The sequence below is a fragment of the Orbicella franksi genome, chromosome 10, assembly GCF_964199315.1.
Source record: "Orbicella franksi chromosome 10, jaOrbFran1.1, whole genome shotgun sequence".
NCBI lineage: Eukaryota > Metazoa > Cnidaria > Anthozoa > Scleractinia > Merulinidae > Orbicella > Orbicella franksi.
Window position 1 is genome coordinate 12,039,588 of NC_138154.1, and position 18,997 is coordinate 12,058,584.

At 37.0% G+C, this 18,997-nt stretch overlaps 2 protein-coding genes across 2 annotated transcripts in view; both read left to right on the top strand.

Annotated features, from left to right (window-relative positions):
* The window catches only part of LOC145500477 (uncharacterized), a 227,602-nt gene that overhangs the window by 152,141 nt on the left and 56,464 nt on the right, over positions 1-18,997 (top strand). The window lies entirely within an intron of this gene.
* Positions 2,020-4,324, top strand: LOC145499719 (uncharacterized). The gene has a single exon (XM_081479243.1). It carries the CDS (start codon positions 2,107-2,109, stop codon positions 3,049-3,051), a length of 945 nt encoding a protein of 314 aa, XP_081335369.1. The 5' UTR covers positions 2,020-2,106; the 3' UTR covers positions 3,052-4,324.

Consider the following 18,997-nt stretch of genomic DNA (forward strand, 5'->3'; position numbering starts at 1 on the left):
AGTATGCGAGGGTAATTGAATAGCTTTCATATTTCACTTTAATATTTTCTTTAGATATATATTAACTTTGGCAGTTTTATAAAATGAAATAAAATAAAAACGATTGTGGTCGGTATATTCCAAAAACAAAAACTTTACCCTCAGCCTTCGGCCTGTAGCCGTAGATAATACCTCCGATAAGTTTTTTCTCGATAGGACATTGCGAAGAGGTCAACTCAAGGATAGAAAATTTATAACATTGAGATTACTCTTTTAGTTTTATTATTTCATTCGTTTATGAAATAGGAAACAGTTAATTTTTCCTAACGTGTTGTAGACACAGGAGTGGACCTGTAGGAGAATGAGAAATTGTTACACTTGCATCATGGAAACGGTTCAAAATGCGACCAGGCAGTGAATACGAAAGGGTACGACACTGAAGGAAATTACATAAATGATCAATTCATTTTCTACGGTCCCATGCTACAATATTTGGTCCTTGATGACTTTTATAACGTTTATAATTTGTTTTTAAGCAAAGGAAACCAAACCTTGTTCCTTGATCTAAAATACATATGAAACCAATTTTGCGACATGCCATTGTTTACAGAAATTAATGTTCAACTTGATATTTGGATATGCATCTTTCCAAGGTAGCGTTTTAACAGGCTCTTTTACCAAAATTTTGAAGTTTTCAGTTTTTGCATTTTACTATTCCAATAGCTTTTTACACGGTTGAGACCATTTCGTTGTATAAAAGAAGGGAACTAAAATTGAAGGTGCCGGATCCAAGTTGCCGATTCCACATTGTTTAAGTTTTGTTAAAATTCGACGTCGGCATTAATACTTGGAAACTACTAGCTAAAAAACGAACAAAGAACACCTGTTTTTCCTTTTTTATCAATCATACAATCTTCACCACAGCGCGCATGTTTGAAGTGAAAAGGAACAGTGGAGTTGACAGACATTGTCATCCTTCTCTCTCTCTTTTCCAAACATAGGTCACAGCTGTAAAATAGCACTGATAGGCTTGTAATTCACAAGGACAGATTACCAAACTAAGATCCAGGTAAATCCCATAAGCAGACCGTTGTCGAGTTCGTTTTTACAAAATCTCGACAAGAATTAATCGCTGAACAGTAACGTGAACAGAGTCTATTGAAGAGTGATAAGGTTCGTAGTACAATTACAAAACTCAATTAGTCTCAAGACAGACAATTCACGCACTGAATGTCGCGTAAATCGGTTCGAACTGAAATACGACAATGAAAAAACAGAAATCTAAGTTAAGTAACAGATATAAGCACTCAAATTTAATACAAGATACTAAACGATTACAGGCAATAATACGCGATATAAAGATAATTCTACTCTTACTTGAAGCATAAAAATAACAAAGGCTATAACAACTTAAGGTGTCTGGACACGCTCAACTTTCGAATAGTCCAATAGTTCTTGGTAGTAGTTAAAAAGGGAAAAAAGACCTAACTTGACAAGGTAAAAGTTACACGTTGCGATCGACGTTCCGAGCATAAATCAACTCGGTAACGTTGCCTACATTACAACAGGGACTTTAAGGAAAATTTTCGAGTCGATAGATTTTTTTTTTTAATATTTACTACGGTCAGATAACGAGTTACTTGTGTCAGAAATGCCAAAAAAAAAAAAAAAATGGTGGTCACGGACTTCGTTTCAGAGATAAAGCGTGTGGCATGATTTACAGGGGTTTATAATTAAAAATATCGAAGGTGAGTCAACGGAGGTAAACGATCTTAGTCATATTTTTTGGAAGAGGGTATGTTGCATAAATAAGTCGAAATGTTGCCAACGTTTTCACAAAACTTAATCCTTCTAGACGCATTTGAAACCGCCGCACAGATAAAACCGAGAGTAAAAACAACGGAATTCGACAGTGCATTTTGCACAAAATTCAAACTGTTAATGGTTAAATGTTCTTCATGTTCTCGCTAAATGTAGAAAATCGGTAAAGAAAATGGTCCATCAAAAGAAAAATAGGGATCACCCAACGTCCAAGATCGTTAAATCTGGGGGATTGGGCCGAGCATGGGTAGAGTATAGACGTGTTTTTGCTAGCTCCGTTCAAAATTCGTATATGGAGGCCTCTACATGGCAGAAAAAGGAGAAAAGTTCAGACGAAAAACTCATGTAGAGAGAACTGGGCCAACTTGGAGAAGTGTATCCAACTCGTCGGAAGAAGAATCCCTTTCACCGTTGGAGAAGAAAGCCAAAGTCAAGTTGCACATGTCTGACACGGTGCAATCGAGCGAAGAAGACGAAACCGCCGCTGCCGTGGAGTTGGCTAATTCTGTAATGCCGAAGCTAGACCTTGTTCTGCAGAAGTTAGACAACATGGAAAAGAAATTGGACATCCTTGAGGGTTTTGTGAAAGTGGTCGATGGAAAGGTTAACAAGTTACAGGATAAAGCTGAGCAGTTTGAAAGCTTCAGCAGGGACGCCACAACAAAACTGAAGGTGTTAGATGAAGGAATGTCGTTCGCAAATACAGAGATAGAAAATTTAAAGAAGAAAGTAAAGCTTCTGGTACAAACTATCCAAGAAAATACAGTAAACACCGAAAACAAATTCAAGGGAAAGATCGAGGCCTTAAGAAACGAGAAGTTGTATATGGAGGTGTATCAAAGACGGGAAAACCTTCGCTTCTACGGCATTGCTGAATCTTTCCACCTCTCAGAAGAAAATGTCAAAGAGGTGTTAATTGGCTTTATACAGAAGGAACTTAACATCAGCGAGGCGGATTCTTTTGAGTATCAACGAGTGCACCGCATTGGCAAGCGCGACCCATCGCAAGAAAAACCAAGACCAATAATCGCACGTTTTTTGCGATACTCCGACAGAGAGCGAGTCATGTCAAGTGCAAGAAAGCTGAAAGGAACTGGTTTCGGAATATCGCCAGACCTTCCGAAAGAAATTGTGGACCGCAGAAAGGAATTAATGCCTAAGTTCAAAAAAGCAAAAGAAGACGGAAAATCGGCGTTCTTCAAAAGATCAGAGCCGGACAAACTTTTTATTGAGGGTATACGAATCTTCTAATTTCTTTGGAACATAAACTCTCTATCTAGGTATTCATAACATGTAAGCCTCATTCACACTTGTTCTTAAAAATGGAGCTGCATGCGTGTCATCTAGTTAGCGCAATGCGTGCAAGACCTATTCCATTAGTAGCGCAATTAACAGCTTTTATCGCTGGCTACTGTTTTACATACATGTTCAATTGTAGTTGTAGGTGTTATAAATGTTTTTCTTTTGTTTCTTTTTCCTTTTCAATATTAATTAGTTTTACCTTTTTTTTGTTCAAGAGACATGCAAATTTTTTCATTAGCTCATCTACTAAAGATTACTATCTCATTCTCTGCAACTGCTCGCCTTTTCACTTAAATATGTCCTTAAAAAGTTACAAAACTTAATTTAAATTTTGGTATCCTATCCTTAAATGTTCGGGGGATAAGATCTTTTGATAAACGAAAAGCACTTTTTCATTGGTGTATGAAGGATAAAGCTGATATAATTTTTCTACAAGAGACCTACAGCACATCCGAGGTGGAAAACACCTGGAAATCCCAGTGGAGAGGAGACTTGTTTTTTTGTCATGGTTCTGAACACAGCAGAGGTGTCTTAACACTAGTCAAAGAAGGGCTTGACTGTAAATTTGAGGTATGTAAACAAGATAATCTAGGTCGGTATATCATTCTAAAAGGTCTTGTTCAAGGTCAATCTTTTTTATTTTTGAATATCTATGCGCCAAATAAGACCAACGAACAATGCATCTTTTACGACGAAATACAGAACGAATTCGACAAATTGGAAATTGACACTGATTGCAAAATAATAATAGGTGGTGACTTTAATGTTATCCGCGACCCAGATTTGGATGGATCGGGAGGATCTCCAAAATTGAAAGAATCGTCCAAAAAGATAGAAAATCTATGTTTTTCTCTTGACCTAATAGACATCTGGAGAATCAGAAACCCAAAATTAAAACGTTTCTCCTGGAGACAGAAAACTCCAATGATTCAACGGCGGTTAGATTATTGGTTGATATCAAATAATATACAGGAAGAGGTTGATAAGGTCGATATTATCCCTGCTATTAGATCTGACCATTCCGCCATTACGTTGTACATTAATGGTATAGAGAACTCAACCTATGGACCGTCTTTTTGGAAATTCAATGCAAGTTTGTCAGAAGATAAAGAATATGTAGACCTAATTAGAAACAAAATCGGTGAATGGGTAGACGAAAGTAGAGAAATCGAAGACCCGCGGGTTACCTGGGATTATTTAAAATATAAAATACGCTATGAAACGATTGGTTATAGTAAGAAGAAAGCAAAAGAGAGAAGGTCAGAGCTGGTAAATTTGGAAATTAGATTAAAAGAGTGTCAGCGAAAATGTGACGAACACCCAAGTGCTGAAAATCTCTGCGATTTAGAAGTTCTCAAATCAGAATACGAACGCCATTATGATTATATAACACAAGGAGCAATCATAAGATCTCGGGTGAGTTGGTATGAAGAGGGCGAAAAGAATAGCAAGTATTTTTTAAATTTAGAAAGTGCTAAAAAGAAAAAGACATGTATACGGAAATTATCCGTGGATAATGATTCATATATAACAGACCCAAAAGAAATAATGAAAGAGATTCATGATTTCTATGAAAAACTCTATGATAGAGACTCGTATAATTTAGGTGAGAATTCAATTGATCGTTTCCTTAATGAAGTGGATACTAAAAAATTGTCTGATGAAGAGAAAATGACTTTAGATAAACAACTTACTAGATCCGAACTGTACGAAGCATTGAAGACATTTCCGAAAAACAAAACACCTGGAAGTGACGGTTTAACTGTGGAATTTTACTTGGCGTTCTGGCACGTGGTTGCAAAGTATCTCGAAAAGTCTCTAAACTTCTCTCACCAACACGGGCAACTATCAACTTCGCAAAAGCAGGCAATGATTACTCTATTGGAGAAAAAAGATAAAGATAGACGATTTATAAAGAACTGGCGACCTATCTCACTGATCAACGTAGATGTTAAAATTGCATCCAAAGCGTTTGCTAGAAGGCTGGAGCCAATCCTGCCAGAACTTATTCACCATAATCAAAATGGTTTTATCAAAGGAAGGTCACATTTGATGCAGTTAGAACAATCGATGATTTACTTGAATTGGCAAAACTCACAAATACAACAGGTATTCTAATGGCAATTGACTTTGAAAAGGCATTTGATTCTCTGGACCATACATATCTATTTAAAGTATTGGAAAAATTCAATTTTGGACCGTATTTTTTACAATGGGTAAAAACATTTTATACAAACATATCCAGCTGTATCTTAAATAACGGCTTTACTACAGATCTTTTCTGTATCCATCGTGGTGTACGACAAGGTGACCCTCTATCACCTTTATTATTCATCTTAGCTTTGGAAGTTCTCGCATGTCAAATCAGGCAGGATAAAACCATACAAGGAATAATGGTCAAAAACGTGGAGATCAAACTCACGCTTTTTGCAGATGACATGACTTGTTTTCTAAAAGACATAAATGCATATTCGCGACTTTGTACAACTTTAAAGGTTTTTTCATTGCATTCTGGTCTCCGAATTAACGACGATAAAACAGAAGTTTTTGGTATCGGCCCACATAAACTAGTACAAAATGACTTTACTCACAAAGTGCGAAAATCAATCAAGATATTAGGTACCGTTTTTGACTATCACAAACCATCACGAGACAAAGCAAACTTCGACTCAATATTCAAATCTATTAAAAAAACGCTGAGTATGTGGAAGTGGAGGGGTCTTACCCTGATTGGTAAGATTCAAATAGTTAAGACCTTCATTATTCCAAAATTTTTGAGTAAAGCGACTGCAATCTCAATATCAAACGATCTTGTCAAGGAGATAAACAGACTGATTTTCGGTTTCATTTGGAAAGGTAACGATAAAATTAAACGGACCGCGCTTATCAATGATATTGAAAATGGAGGACTAAAAATGCTTGATATTGAATCCATGATATCGGCTCAAAGAGTGATGATCTTAAAAAAGTATCTAGGAGAGAGCAACAGCACTTGGAAAACTATTTTAGATGATTTCTTTTTTGGAAATATAGGTGGAAAACTCATCCTGTTCTGTGATTTTGAAACTAGTAAACTACCGGTTCATCTTCCAATATTCTACAAAGAGTGTCTAGAGGCATTTCGTAATTTAAAGAAATCCAAGGTAGCCACCTATGAGGATGTTGTAGACCAAATTATTTGGAATAATAGGAATATTGTGATACACGGAAAATCTCTTTTTGAAAAACACTTGTTTACTAAAGGAATTGTTAAAATTGGTGACTTGTTATCCGATACGGGTAAATTTCTTGAAAGCCCTAAAGTGTTGGAAGCGAATCTATCTCCAATCCAGTACTTCAAATTAATAGGAATTGTAGATGCCATACCAAAAGAATGGAGATTAATTATCAAAGAATCACATATTCAACATCAGCAACTATATCCTCAACAGCATTTGGATACAGTGTATATTTATATCGACGAAACCAAATCGGATCTGTTAAAAGCCTCTTCAAAACTTTTGTATAAAGGATTTAAAACAAAGAAACAAACTCCTCCAACCGCCAAAAGGAAGTTGAAGGACAAATATCCAGAGGTTATAGAAGACTGGAAAAAAAATTATTCTTTACCATTCACTGTCACACTTGAAACAAAAATTAGAGAGTTCCAATATAAATTATTAAACGATATAATTTTCACAAATGAGAGGTTATTCCGTTTTAAAATGATTGAATCACCAATGTGCACCTTTTGTTTGAAAGAGGTCGAGTCCCTCGAACATTTGCTCTTTTATTGTGATACAACAAAAGACTTCTGGCGGGCTTTTTCTTCTTGGCTTTCAAACCAGAATGTATCTTTGGACACTTTGACATTTGAAAATATATTGTTTGGAGTGTTCAACAACAACGAAGACTTTATTATCCTGAATCACTTGATACTGCTAGGAAAGTTTTTTATTTATAAATGTAAATTAAATAAAATTAAACCAACATTAACAATATTTTTAGCAAAGACAAAAACCGTTTATTACATTGAAAAAAAAAATAGCTACCAAAAATAACCAACTTTATAAACATTACAAAAAGTGGGAAAAACTAATGCCATCTCTTAATAATAGTTGAGCTTAATTTGTAATTTCTCCTTCTCAGCATGTCACTAACTTACTTTCTTTTTTTTTTTTTTTTTTTTTTTTCTGTATTTGGGTAGCTGCACTATTGTAAACAACGCATTGTATATTCTTTAGGTATAATTAGGCTACGATTAGTAATTATAATTTGTTGTATGTAATCTATTGTAGTTATGACGTATTGTAAGTATTGTAACTAGTGTTATGTCTTGTGTTGTATTGTATGTATTATAACCCAAAATGTTGAAAAAAAATAAAAATTACAAAAAAAAAAAAAAGATCGTTAAATCTAGGCAAAGCTATAGCAATGGCCATCTGCCCTATCACTGTTCATTTTATTACTGAGCATGCGCTCAGTGCATGACGTGGCGTGTGAATTTGCGTGCACAGTAAGGATGCGCAGAAGCAAGTAGCACAAACGTATTTATACGATAAACTCCAAAAATTTAGGGCTGCCAGGGTCATTTCCAAGTCTAGGTATGACACACGTGCCAGTTTTTCTTTCTGTTAAATAGACTCCACTTGAACAATCTTTCCACATGCAGGAAAAAAAAATCTTACGGCGATGTTGATGTTTAAACTCAAAAATTGGCGGGGGGGGGGGGGAAGGGGGATGGGAGAGCTTACTCTGGCGTACCTGCAAAACGTGTTTAGCATCCGCAGTACACCGTGTAATCTAAGAAATTCTGAGCTGAAACTAGACCCACCCAAGCCGCGCACAGACTATTGCAAGCGTGGCTTTGGCTATAGCAGGGCGCTTTCATGGAATAACCTACCCGCTTATTTACGGAAATCAGACTCTCTTGGACGCTTCGAAAGGGAAATTGACCAACTTTATTACAACTGTCAGTTAGGCTCCCACACGGCAATCTTGTAAAACAATGTACTTGTAAGGGAAGTGGTCAAAACTATGTTACATGCTAGGGACCCACTTTTTGGAGGGAGGGCTATATAAGAGGCCATGGGTCTCCTGAGGGAGGTGGGGGGGCTACTTAAGAGGCCATGGGTCTCCTTAAGGAGGTGGGGGGCTACTTAAGAGGCCATGGATCTCCAAACGGAGGTGGGGGCTAGGTAAGAGGCCACGTGTCTCCTGACAGAGGTGGGGGGGGGGGGGGAGAGGGAGTCTGGACTCTATCCTATTGTATATTGCAAGCTCTATTGTGATTGATATTCATTCGCCTTCATCAAACTAAACTTTTCTTTTTTTATACTATTAGAATAATTTACTGAAGATTTTACCGTGTTGAAATACATAAAGTATGTAAGTATGTAAGGTATTAAACGGCGAGAAAAAGGGGGTGAAATTTGTCGTGTTGATCAATTTTAGTGGGTGAAATAGCGCCAATCGCCTTCCTTTTCCCTTTTCATACTTCCATCGACGATTAATCTACACAAGTTTTTCGCTATTCACTTTAAAATGTCAGGGGAAGTCACAATGAATCAATTCTAATGAATATTTTAAGGTTGTGAGTTTGGTTGTGCGCTGCAATTGGGCGTAATCTTGTGTTTCTCACGGCGTACAGCTTTAACTAAAAAAACTGAGTCAATTTCAGTCGAGTTTATCTCTTTGATCGGTTTTTGGTTAGAAGTGAGCTAAATGCAAGAAAAGTTAATTTCTAAGATATGAATCTGTTCTTTCATACATTCCTTTGTATCTAGTATGTAAGTTGGTGGTTAAGAAGTTTTTTTAGGAATGGTTTGCAGACGGCACGTAAGCCGATTCAGAGACACAGTGGCAAAAACAAACCCACTTACAGTGTAAGCCAATATACCGCAGGAGAGAGAAGAACAAATTGTTATTTGCCGGCTTAGGGTCGTCCGTATAGTGAAAAACTCTGTTCTCGAGCTTGAAATTGCTAACCTCGCCCTGCTGCCTACAGACAAAATTAAGCTTAAAAGTAAACATATTAGTTGGTTGGCTACTCATACCCATTGTCTAGTATTTCCTTTATAAAGCACTTAACGTTTGCTACCGTTTAGTCGTTGATAACATGTTTCCAGTTACTATAGCTTTCTTGAGGCAAGTATCACTTCACGCAATCATCAATTCCTCTCGTACTTTTACAAGGAATTTTCCATCCTCCAAGTATACGCTCGATCGTTTTGACGTTCTACAGATCCTCTCTGCTGAGCTGTCCTAATTTATCATGAATTCGAGCACAGGCACATGAAAGCTGGCCTGAGTTTGTTGAATAGATGGTCGGCTTTGAGTGCGCACTTTTTTACAGAGTGTATTACCATGGTGTTGTTCTTTGTTGTTGCGTATTTTGTTGTTGTTGTTGTTGTCAAACGTAGGTATAACTCACTTTAATGTCTGGCCTGCCATTAATTATCACTCTGTCCAAAAGATATTTATTTTGTCGTGACTTTGACTATATCCCAAGAAAAAGTGGTAACCGCAAGGGATTTGAAAAAGCTCGAGCGCATGGAGATGATCTTGGGAAAGACAAAATTGTTTTGTGTACACTTCGCAGCCCCCTTGCGCGCAGAAGAAAAATAAGTAGTAGACAACAACGAAACGCGTGTGGACGGACTAATAATTAATTAATTATTTATTTATTCATTTATTTATTTATTTATTTATACCTCTAAGTATATCGATTACTATTTCAAATATCAATTGCTAAATTCTAATTACATCGTTTAACTTGTAATGTAACTCTTCATTTTCATAATCTTATTGTAGCCAACAGTAACATTGACAGTCTCAGTGCAAGAAAATGCAAGACCATAGCTTACGATTGTTTCTGAGTATCTTTCATAGTCAGGCCCAATTCCTTTAGAGAGCTTAAAAATTAAATGTGAAATCTAAATTACGCGTGTCCGTAGCTGCTTACAAGAGCAAGTAAGCACTGAGTTTGTATGGCAGTTCAAACGGGTTTTGTGAAGGTGGTCGTAAGTTGACCTGTTCGCTTACGAGAGTGTGTGTTAGAAGAGGTTCCGTTGTATTTAATTCAGACGTATGGTGTATAGGATCAATTCTAATAAAAGTTAAGTTTATTATCATTACAATGTGTAGCCATAACCTCACCATGCTAGATATAGATATTTTTCACTCAGTTTATCTATTGCATCATACTTACTTAGAAATAATAATTGGAATTGACAGAAAATGTTTTCCTCGGTGATAGCAACGCTTTGTATATCAACGTAATTTTTTTTCAATGTTACTCTGATCTAAACAAAATGCACTAATATCAGGATAAACAAGCAAGCTCCCACCCTACCCCACCCGTCTCTTTCCCCACATTTGGTCAGGAATGTGGCGGTTGGAGGATGGTCAATGAAATCCTCTTTTGATATTTCTTCCACGAAGTCACATAAAGATTATTTGTCGAAGAAAATATGGAAAGTGGTGATTAGCAAATCCGTTTTCTAATAATGAAAAAAACAAAAAAAAATCGCTCTGATGCACCAGAAGAAGGTTGAATTCGCAAAAACTGACGGCATTTGTTGCTAGTTAAGTGAATGGTTCCTGGTTTGTTTTAGGCTGTCTAAGGCCGTCAACCTTCTGCCAGGTCTAGTCACTATTATTCGTAAATACTAATCGTACTTTCTGATACGCTTTTGTTAGCATATCTGGAGAGTTTGGTCGACCCATGGTTCGTAGTCTCGCCAAAATACTCATGGCGATCGAAACCTAACAAACCTGCTATGCTGCCGAAGCATAACAAAGAAGGTATGATTTGGTATTTACTTTCCTAAATTTGGCCAAGTGACCATGATAACGTAGCCATGTAAGGTTAGTGACTTGAAATCACACCGTCTCAGGACAATAGACACGGGTTCCGATTTGCTGATTGCTAATTTGAGTGCGGTAGATCATCAAATCGATGACAGACGAATAAAAAAAGGCCTGAGTTTATTCAGTAGAAGTACGTCTTTTATTGCGAGTTTTGTTCCAAGATGTTTTTGATGAAAAATTATCACGCTGTTGTTGAGTGGTTTTTTTTTTTTTTTTCGCTATTATTATTCAAGAAAAAAACTTTTGTTAATCACCATAATGGACTCACTCCAAAGTCTGTCTTCCCATAAATTGTAAATTGGCCTCAGGTTACAGTAAAGCTTTACATATCCGTGCATATCATTAAGTCTTTTTTTTTTTTTTTTTTTTACTTGACTGCACATTTTTTACCTATAATATGTTAATTACAATAAACTACTTAAATACAATACTTACGACAAACTTACCTACAATACGTTTTTTTTTTTCAACATTAACATAACGCTACATACAACGCTTACGGGTAACCACTGTACTAATAATAATATTATATAATTACCACTGATTTCTACAGGATATATTCTATTCAATTTAAGTAATTGCTAAGATGAAAATTTTGCGAGGTTTCTTTTTTTTTTTTTCTTTTTTTTTTTTTTTTTTCTTTTATTGCGAGAAGTAGAAGACAAATTGCACTAAGCGAAACCTTCTATTTTCAGCATAAAATTTAGTTTCCGGACAAAAACATCCCAATTACATGCACGTTGGTTCATTTTCTGGAAATGAAAGTAGAATTTGGCATAGAGGAGACAGAAATTTATTTTTATTATTATTACTATTATTATTACTATTATTATTAAGAGGTTCAAGAGCTAGAAGGAAAGTCTTTTGTGACTTTAAGAACATTGATTTGACGTTGAAACCCAGGAGGGAGCCATTAAGTAAACACTGTTGAAATAGGTTTTAATAGTTTTATTTCTTTTGTTTACTTTTACCTTGTAATATACCGATATTGACGCTGAAACCCAGGAGGGAGCCATTATGTAAACACTGTTGAAATAGGTTTTAATAGTTTATTTCCTTTATTTACTTTTACCTTGTATATACCAATTTGTATGGAATATGTTAATTAATGTTATGATGATGATAGTAGTATTAGTATTAGTTGTAGTAACCATGATATCATGATTAGATACGGAAACATGTTTTACAGGTTCAACAGACATCAAATTATGTAAATATTATAGCAGTTTGTAAAGCTTAGCTCTAGTTTTTGTCACAATAAACACTCCTCTTTTCTCCATTATTATTATTATTATTATTATTATTTCATTATCGTTATCAGTAACTTCTCCGAAGAGTATTTCTTTTGAGTTTAAAGTGATCGAAGAGTTTTCCTTTTCATTAAACCAGCATAGCACTTTCCGGAGAAAGTCGACCGCAATACGACAACCTAAGAAGAAGTGCATTAAAGAGTCGTCATCTCCGCAGCAATGACAACTCTTTTTGTCTCCAATTCGGTATAAAATATAAATGTAACTCTTTCCTTGTGGTGACAATGCGATGAACAAATTTGTAAAAAAAAATCTTTTAATTTATTTTGCTTACTGATTGACTTTATTCGCTTAAAAATTCTGCTCCAAGAGAGAGTGAACTGTGGAAGGTCGCCTTGACACTTGCTAGGACCAGTTGCGCAAGGTTCCTTCCTGTTCAAAAAAAGCCAGTAATAATCTTTACATGTTGATTTAGATAGGTCGATCGACAGCGACGGTGACAGATGACATGTGGAATTCCCGAGAGTAAAAATTGGATTGGTGCCAAAAGAGTCCCTCGCCTTTTCCAGCAGTCGTTTAAGGATAGCCGACAGAAAAATGGTGAGAAAATTGGACTCAACTGAAAATTTCCGACAGAAATCTGCAAAATTTAAGTACACTCTACTGGAGTCGAGGATGTCACAAATTGAGTAAACTCCTTGGTCAAACCAATCCTGATAAAACACAGTTTTACCACGTATTTGCATTTCTTTGTTGTTAAAAAGGATTAATTCCTGGTCTCTGTTCGTGTCATAGATACTCTTCAGTTCCAAAAAGAAACTGAGAATTTGCTTGTAGAAGGATGGCATTTCAATGAACTTTAGGAAATTTTCCTCAAAGTTACAGTGAAGCAAGAAGTATAAGCCCACACATTTCTTAAAGAAGGAACAAGGGATAACTTTGAATCCATGCCAAACGTAGAGCCTTATCCAAAGTTTCAACGCGTGTTACGCGTAGACCACCTCTTTCATAATCTTGATATAGAACTCTCCTTTTAATTTTGCCCTGCTTTTCCTTCCAAATAAATTTAAAAGTTGAAGATTGAATTTTTGCAATGTAATCCTTGTGAATGTCAGCACGGCAATAGAGTGAACGATCCGTGAAATCCCTAGAAACTTAACGATTAAACAGCGCCCGAAGATAGAAAGTTGGCGCAATCTCCAGGTGCCCAGCTTTGCCCAGGTTTTCAATTTTTTGGTTGACATTTTTTCTCTCATTTCCCGCCTTCTCGTAATAGATATGAATCCCCAAGACTTTTCTCCATATGAAGCTGAGAGGTCTTTCGGTATGCTGTTTCCATGGACCTAGCCAAAGAACGTTGGTTCTGGATTCGTTGAGTTTTAGGCCAGATAAAATCAGATAAAATCAGATAAAATCAGACTTTAGTGAGCTTGCAAAGCCAGTAAAGTATCTTGAACAACGTTTTAAATACTGGTAGGCCAATTACGATATCTTTAAATTCTAGCCGAGTTTGGCTCCGAAAACCTAGGGGAATAAAACAAAACACATTATTCATTCATTCGTCAACCTCGCCGATCTGATTTCTTATTTCTTACTTCTCTCACCCCTGTTAAAGGTAAGAGCTAAGGTACAAAACTCCCCTCTCCACCCCGTCCCTTATTTTCGGCCAACTTCAAACATGGCTACTGCCCGCATTGACTTCATGTTTAAAAAAAAAGTGTTCCAAAAATGTGAGATGCTGTTGTGTATAGTGGTCAATGGATATGGGATGTATAGGGCAGAAATTAAAAGGATATGGGTTACTCAAACCCCTCCCCCTCTCAACGGGGCAGAATATTTTTGCACAATTTTTGTTAAAAAAAATTTTTGCCCGCAAATATCCCTACGTTGTAAACCTCAAGGGGTGTCTAATCGACGATTAATTACATCAATGATTAATCAACGAGTAAACGTTGGGTAATCAACTGATTATTCATTGATTATTGGCGAAGATCAATGACTAATCGATGAGTAATCGAAGCCCAATAATTTGCGGCCTATCGATTACTCAACGATGTCATTGATTACTCATTGATGACATTGATTTGCCATTGATATTACTGATTACTCATTGATGACTTATTGATTACTCATCGCTTACCCATCGATTACTCATCGACTATCATTTTGTGTTAACATTACAAATTTCTTGCTTTTTTGTACCGATATTTTGTTCATTCTTTTACGTGTTTGTCTTTTTTTAAGACGTTCTTGTTTAAGTAATTACGCCCACGCTTAAGGCCTAACAACGTACCGGCATATCGAGACATGTAGCTCAGTAACAGCAAATACAGATTTGCAAAATTTGCAATCGATGACTAATCGATGACTGAAAATTTTGTGGCCTATCGATTACGCATCGAGTGCTCATTGCTCATCGGCGATAATCAAGGACTAATCAACTGATTACCCATCGATTACCTATCGATTACGTGTTGATGTCATTGATGTCATCGATTGCATACCCCTGGAAACCTATACAATTATCTTTCGAGAACCAAGAAAATCAGCGTTTTACCACGCTGTATCGCTCGTCAAGCTTTGACATAGTCATGATACACCCAGTACGCGGTATAAAAAAATGCTTCCAGCAGGATATTTCATCACATCCTTTCATACTGTGCAGATCGGACGTTTGCCTGCTAAGTAGCTCAAGCAAAACAAACACAAGCAAGTTAAAAACCGGCAGCAACAGCAAAAACAACAATGAACTAATACATCTCACAAATACTGTTCCCTGAGCATTTCTAATCACCTTGTAGTAAGTCGTCAGTTCGCACTTCTTTTTATACTTCTTTGTAGAGTCATCTACAACCTTAGCCCACTAAGTTTTGCTCTTCACAACATAACTTCCGATAACTCGAGTTGACCAGGAGGCTAGACGTTTCGACTCCCCTTGGGTATAATGGACAACACTCGCCATTTTGACTAGAGGAAAGTCAGTCCCTCTTGCACTTTTACCTAGTATTTTCCATCTTTTAAGTATACGCTTGACAGTTTTGGTGTTCATAGATTTACTCGGCTGAGCCCTGCTAATTTGTCATGAAATCGAGCACGAACGCATAAAAAGCTGGCCTGAGTTTGTTGAATAGAAGTACAAGTACAGCTTTAAGTGCGCACTTTTTTTCAGAGTGTATTTGAAAAGAAATTACCATGGTGTTCTTTTTTGTTGTTGCTTATTTATTTTATCGTTTTAAGCTCAGCAAAAGCGTTTTCTGTTTTTGTTTTTGTTCTTTTTTTTTTTTAAACTTAAGTCTGGTCTCCCATTAATAGTTAGTCTGTCCACAAACTCTCTATTTTGCCCTAAGTTCGTCTAGATCCCAGGCAAAAGTATTATTAACCGCTGGGGATTTGAAAAAGCTCGGCCCTGAGAAAAAAGAAATCGTTTTGCGCCCGCTTCGCAGCCGCTATTGTGCGCTGTAAGAAAAATAACCAAAAAATAAACATCTGTGGACAGACAAATTAATTGTAAATTGGCTGCAGGCTATAAGGCTTTGCATATCAATGTTATTTTTCTCATTGTTACTCTGATCTAAACAAAATGAACTAAAACCACGACAAACAAGGAAGCTCCCCCCACCCCACCCCCCCTTCTAATCGCATAACTGGTCAAGAGGATGATGATTGGAGGATGGTTGACAAAATCATCGGTTGTTGTTTCCTCTTCGAGGACACATCAAGATTATTTGTCATAAAAAAAAAATATATCGTATGCAGTTACTATCAAATGAGTTTTCTAGTAATCGCTCTGAGAAAGCAGAAGGGGGTTGAATTAGCAAAAGTTGTCGGCACGTGCCAGTCTGCTGTGTAGTAAAGTAATTGATAATCAGATTTCTTCTGAGCTGTCTAAGACCGCCATCTGTTACCAGTTTTGGTCACTATTTTTACGCTTTGGTGGCATATCAGGCGAGTTTCGTCGACCCATGTTTCGAAGAGTCTCCAAAATACCTGTGGTGACCGAGGCCAAACAAGCCTGATTTGTTGTCGAAGGATACGAAAACGTGGGATTATGAATTTACCCAGGAGGGAGGGGGTGACTCTATTGTGTTTCGGTATTGATTCGTGACCGACTCATTGCTACCAGTGTGACGTCATATAGCAACGAGTGAGCGCTTCGAGTAGCTTGTTCAGATTACGCCATTGAAGAAAGACAACAGAGGTTAAGAAAGGCCAAAAAACAGGCCTAATATCGCTTTTGTTCGCTAACTAAGTATAGGTGTGTACAGTTTATTCTTACTTTTTGTCTGTGTACATTATTTGTTTTAGTTTTGTACGCGCGTTATCGTGTATCCTTGTTGAATTTTGTTACGGGTAAGTGGCGGGACCGCCGTCTTGAAAACGGGATGAGAGAGGTCAACGTAAAACGTTCGCGTTTTCTCTCTTAAATGTCTTACCAATAGTCTTGTTAATAGGAGGTTTTATGCGTTGATAGTATACGTTTAATCTGCGTATATCTCTGTGTCGATTGAATCAGCCGTTCCTCTCATCAATCCGTTTGAGTGTTGAGATGTTGTTTATTTCTTGATTTCCACCAAAATTTCCCTGCGATGTGATCGATTTTTGCATGTTTTGGAGAACTTTTGGTGGTAGTTATCAGGCCTTTGAATTCAATTCTTTGTGTTTTAACTCCATTTGCCTTCTGTGTTTTAATTTTGTCCGCTGTGTGGTGATATTTGTTGGCTTTAATCGTACAGCAGCTTTATTTGTTGGCTTTTTTTTCCTGTCTCGTTGCAACTGTTGACTTATTGCTGTCCACTGCAGTTGTGGTGTTCAGTGTTGTGATTTCATACTTACAACAAAGTTCAAATTAGAGTTAGCCTGAGTAAGCTGTTTTTGGTTTTCTTCTTGCCACTTACAATTTTGGTGTAAAAATATATAGCATTTAAATATAATAATTACAGTTGTGGTGAAATCAGTTTTGCTGTATGATTTATTTATCTTTTGTCATAACCTGATAACTTGGCTTATTCCTGAACAATGCCACATCTTGGATGATGCTGTAGCCTGTTCCAGGTTCTTGGTCAGTGGGCACAATCGAAAAAATTGGCCGAACAACAAGCGGGTTTTTGTAGAGAAAGAGACCGAGAGCATGGAACAGGTTAATGATGCTGCAACTGTCTTGCATTGCCATGTTGTAACGGCTCCTATTTCTTAAGCCTCCAAGAATTTCAAGGCTGCATTGTAGTCTTTTCATCCCTATAAGTTCTCATTATATTCCAACTAAAAAAAACAACCCTCCACTAAATGTCACTAAATAGATGTTGCAACATAGCACTCAAACTAAATGACAGCAAATGCCAAGTGTTAGAGCGCAGAAATGCTGTAAAGACAATCAGACATCTATTCTTATTAATTTTTTATATTTAAAAAAGTTTTATGCCTACTAGCTTTTTTTATTTATTCTGCTCTTATAATCATCTCCTGCTCTTCACAGGTCCACACCAGCCTATAGTTTCAATTATGACTATATGTACCATTTAAGAGGGGAGAGGAACGGTTTAGGGAGGAGGGAGAAATGGCCAAAAAAAATAGGAAAGAGGGAGAAAGGAAGCAAAAAAATAGGGAGAAGGGAGAATGTTCTCTAAAAGATGTGACATGAATGTTCAAGGCCTTACCGACCCACAGATGGGGGCAGCTTTGGCCACGAACTGCAAGTTAAAGTGTATTTAAGAGTACTCGCTTGTAGTCTCAACAATTTCAAGCCCTCGACCTCCCCTTGGATCCCTTGGGTCCCCTTGTGAGAACCTTGTGAGTCTTGTGAGGTCTTTATTTGTACACCATACCCAGTGTTGGCCGAGCGGAGACAACAGCACTGATCTGGCTGATTTCCGGTCTTTTGTGACTTCTTTTGTCTGGCGTCGGTTTTAGCGGTCTCAACGAATTTGAAGTTTTCGGAGTTTTTTCGAGTATCAAGTCTATCAAGGTGAGTGAATGTTATCTTAATGTGAATGTTTTCGGTGTTACGGAAGATTGTTTTGAAATTGAATCACGAAAGTCTCCTTCCTTCTTTTTTTATTATCATTTTTTTAAGACTATAACGCTGCATGGTTTATGACCTGCCGCTGAAAGTCATGAAACACCAGAAGAATTAACACCCAGCAATGTGAAATAAACTCTACAAGTTCCGTGAATTACACCTGATGCATAGATTGATTTCAGGCCATTTAAACTTTCAGTTCAAATTAAATCGCTGTTGTTGAGGTCTCGAGGATCAAGGTCAAGGCGATGGTGAGTACGAAATGTCTTGCACGTGGACCATGTGTGCGTTTAGGTCTGTTTGGGCATCACCAAAGAAACAAGTAATGCTTTCCAATTCGGTGTTTTCATTAGGTTCCCATCAAATAAGTGTATAGCGATAGAGCAACGTGATTTTTACTATAGCCCTTGAAATCGCGCTTTCGGCATTCGATCCATTCATGTCATCGACAACAGATACACAACGATGCCATGTTGTGATCTGACATTTTGATCCATTCTGGCTGTCAATCAAACATCGTCACGTTTTGGGCTTTTCTCTGGTACTGTATCATGACTCTGTAATGACTGTCACGCAAAACTCCGAAGTCTTTTATACTTCTTTTTGTGCAAAAGAAAATGCTACCGCAGATCGCGCAAGAATAATTTGTGGAAAGGAAAGTCAGAAAGCTATTAAACTAAACTGAATTAATAATGTGATCGAATTTTAGAAATATTTCGTTTTAAAATCTTTATGGTCTTTGTGGACTTTGCAAAGGTTGATGTTGCGTTACCGTGAC

Excerpts from the sequence above, each read along its gene's own strand:
- LOC145499719 (XM_081479243.1), top strand. The coding sequence starts at position 2,107 with ATGGCAGAAAAAGGAGAAAAGTTCAGACGAAAAACTCATGTAGAGAGA.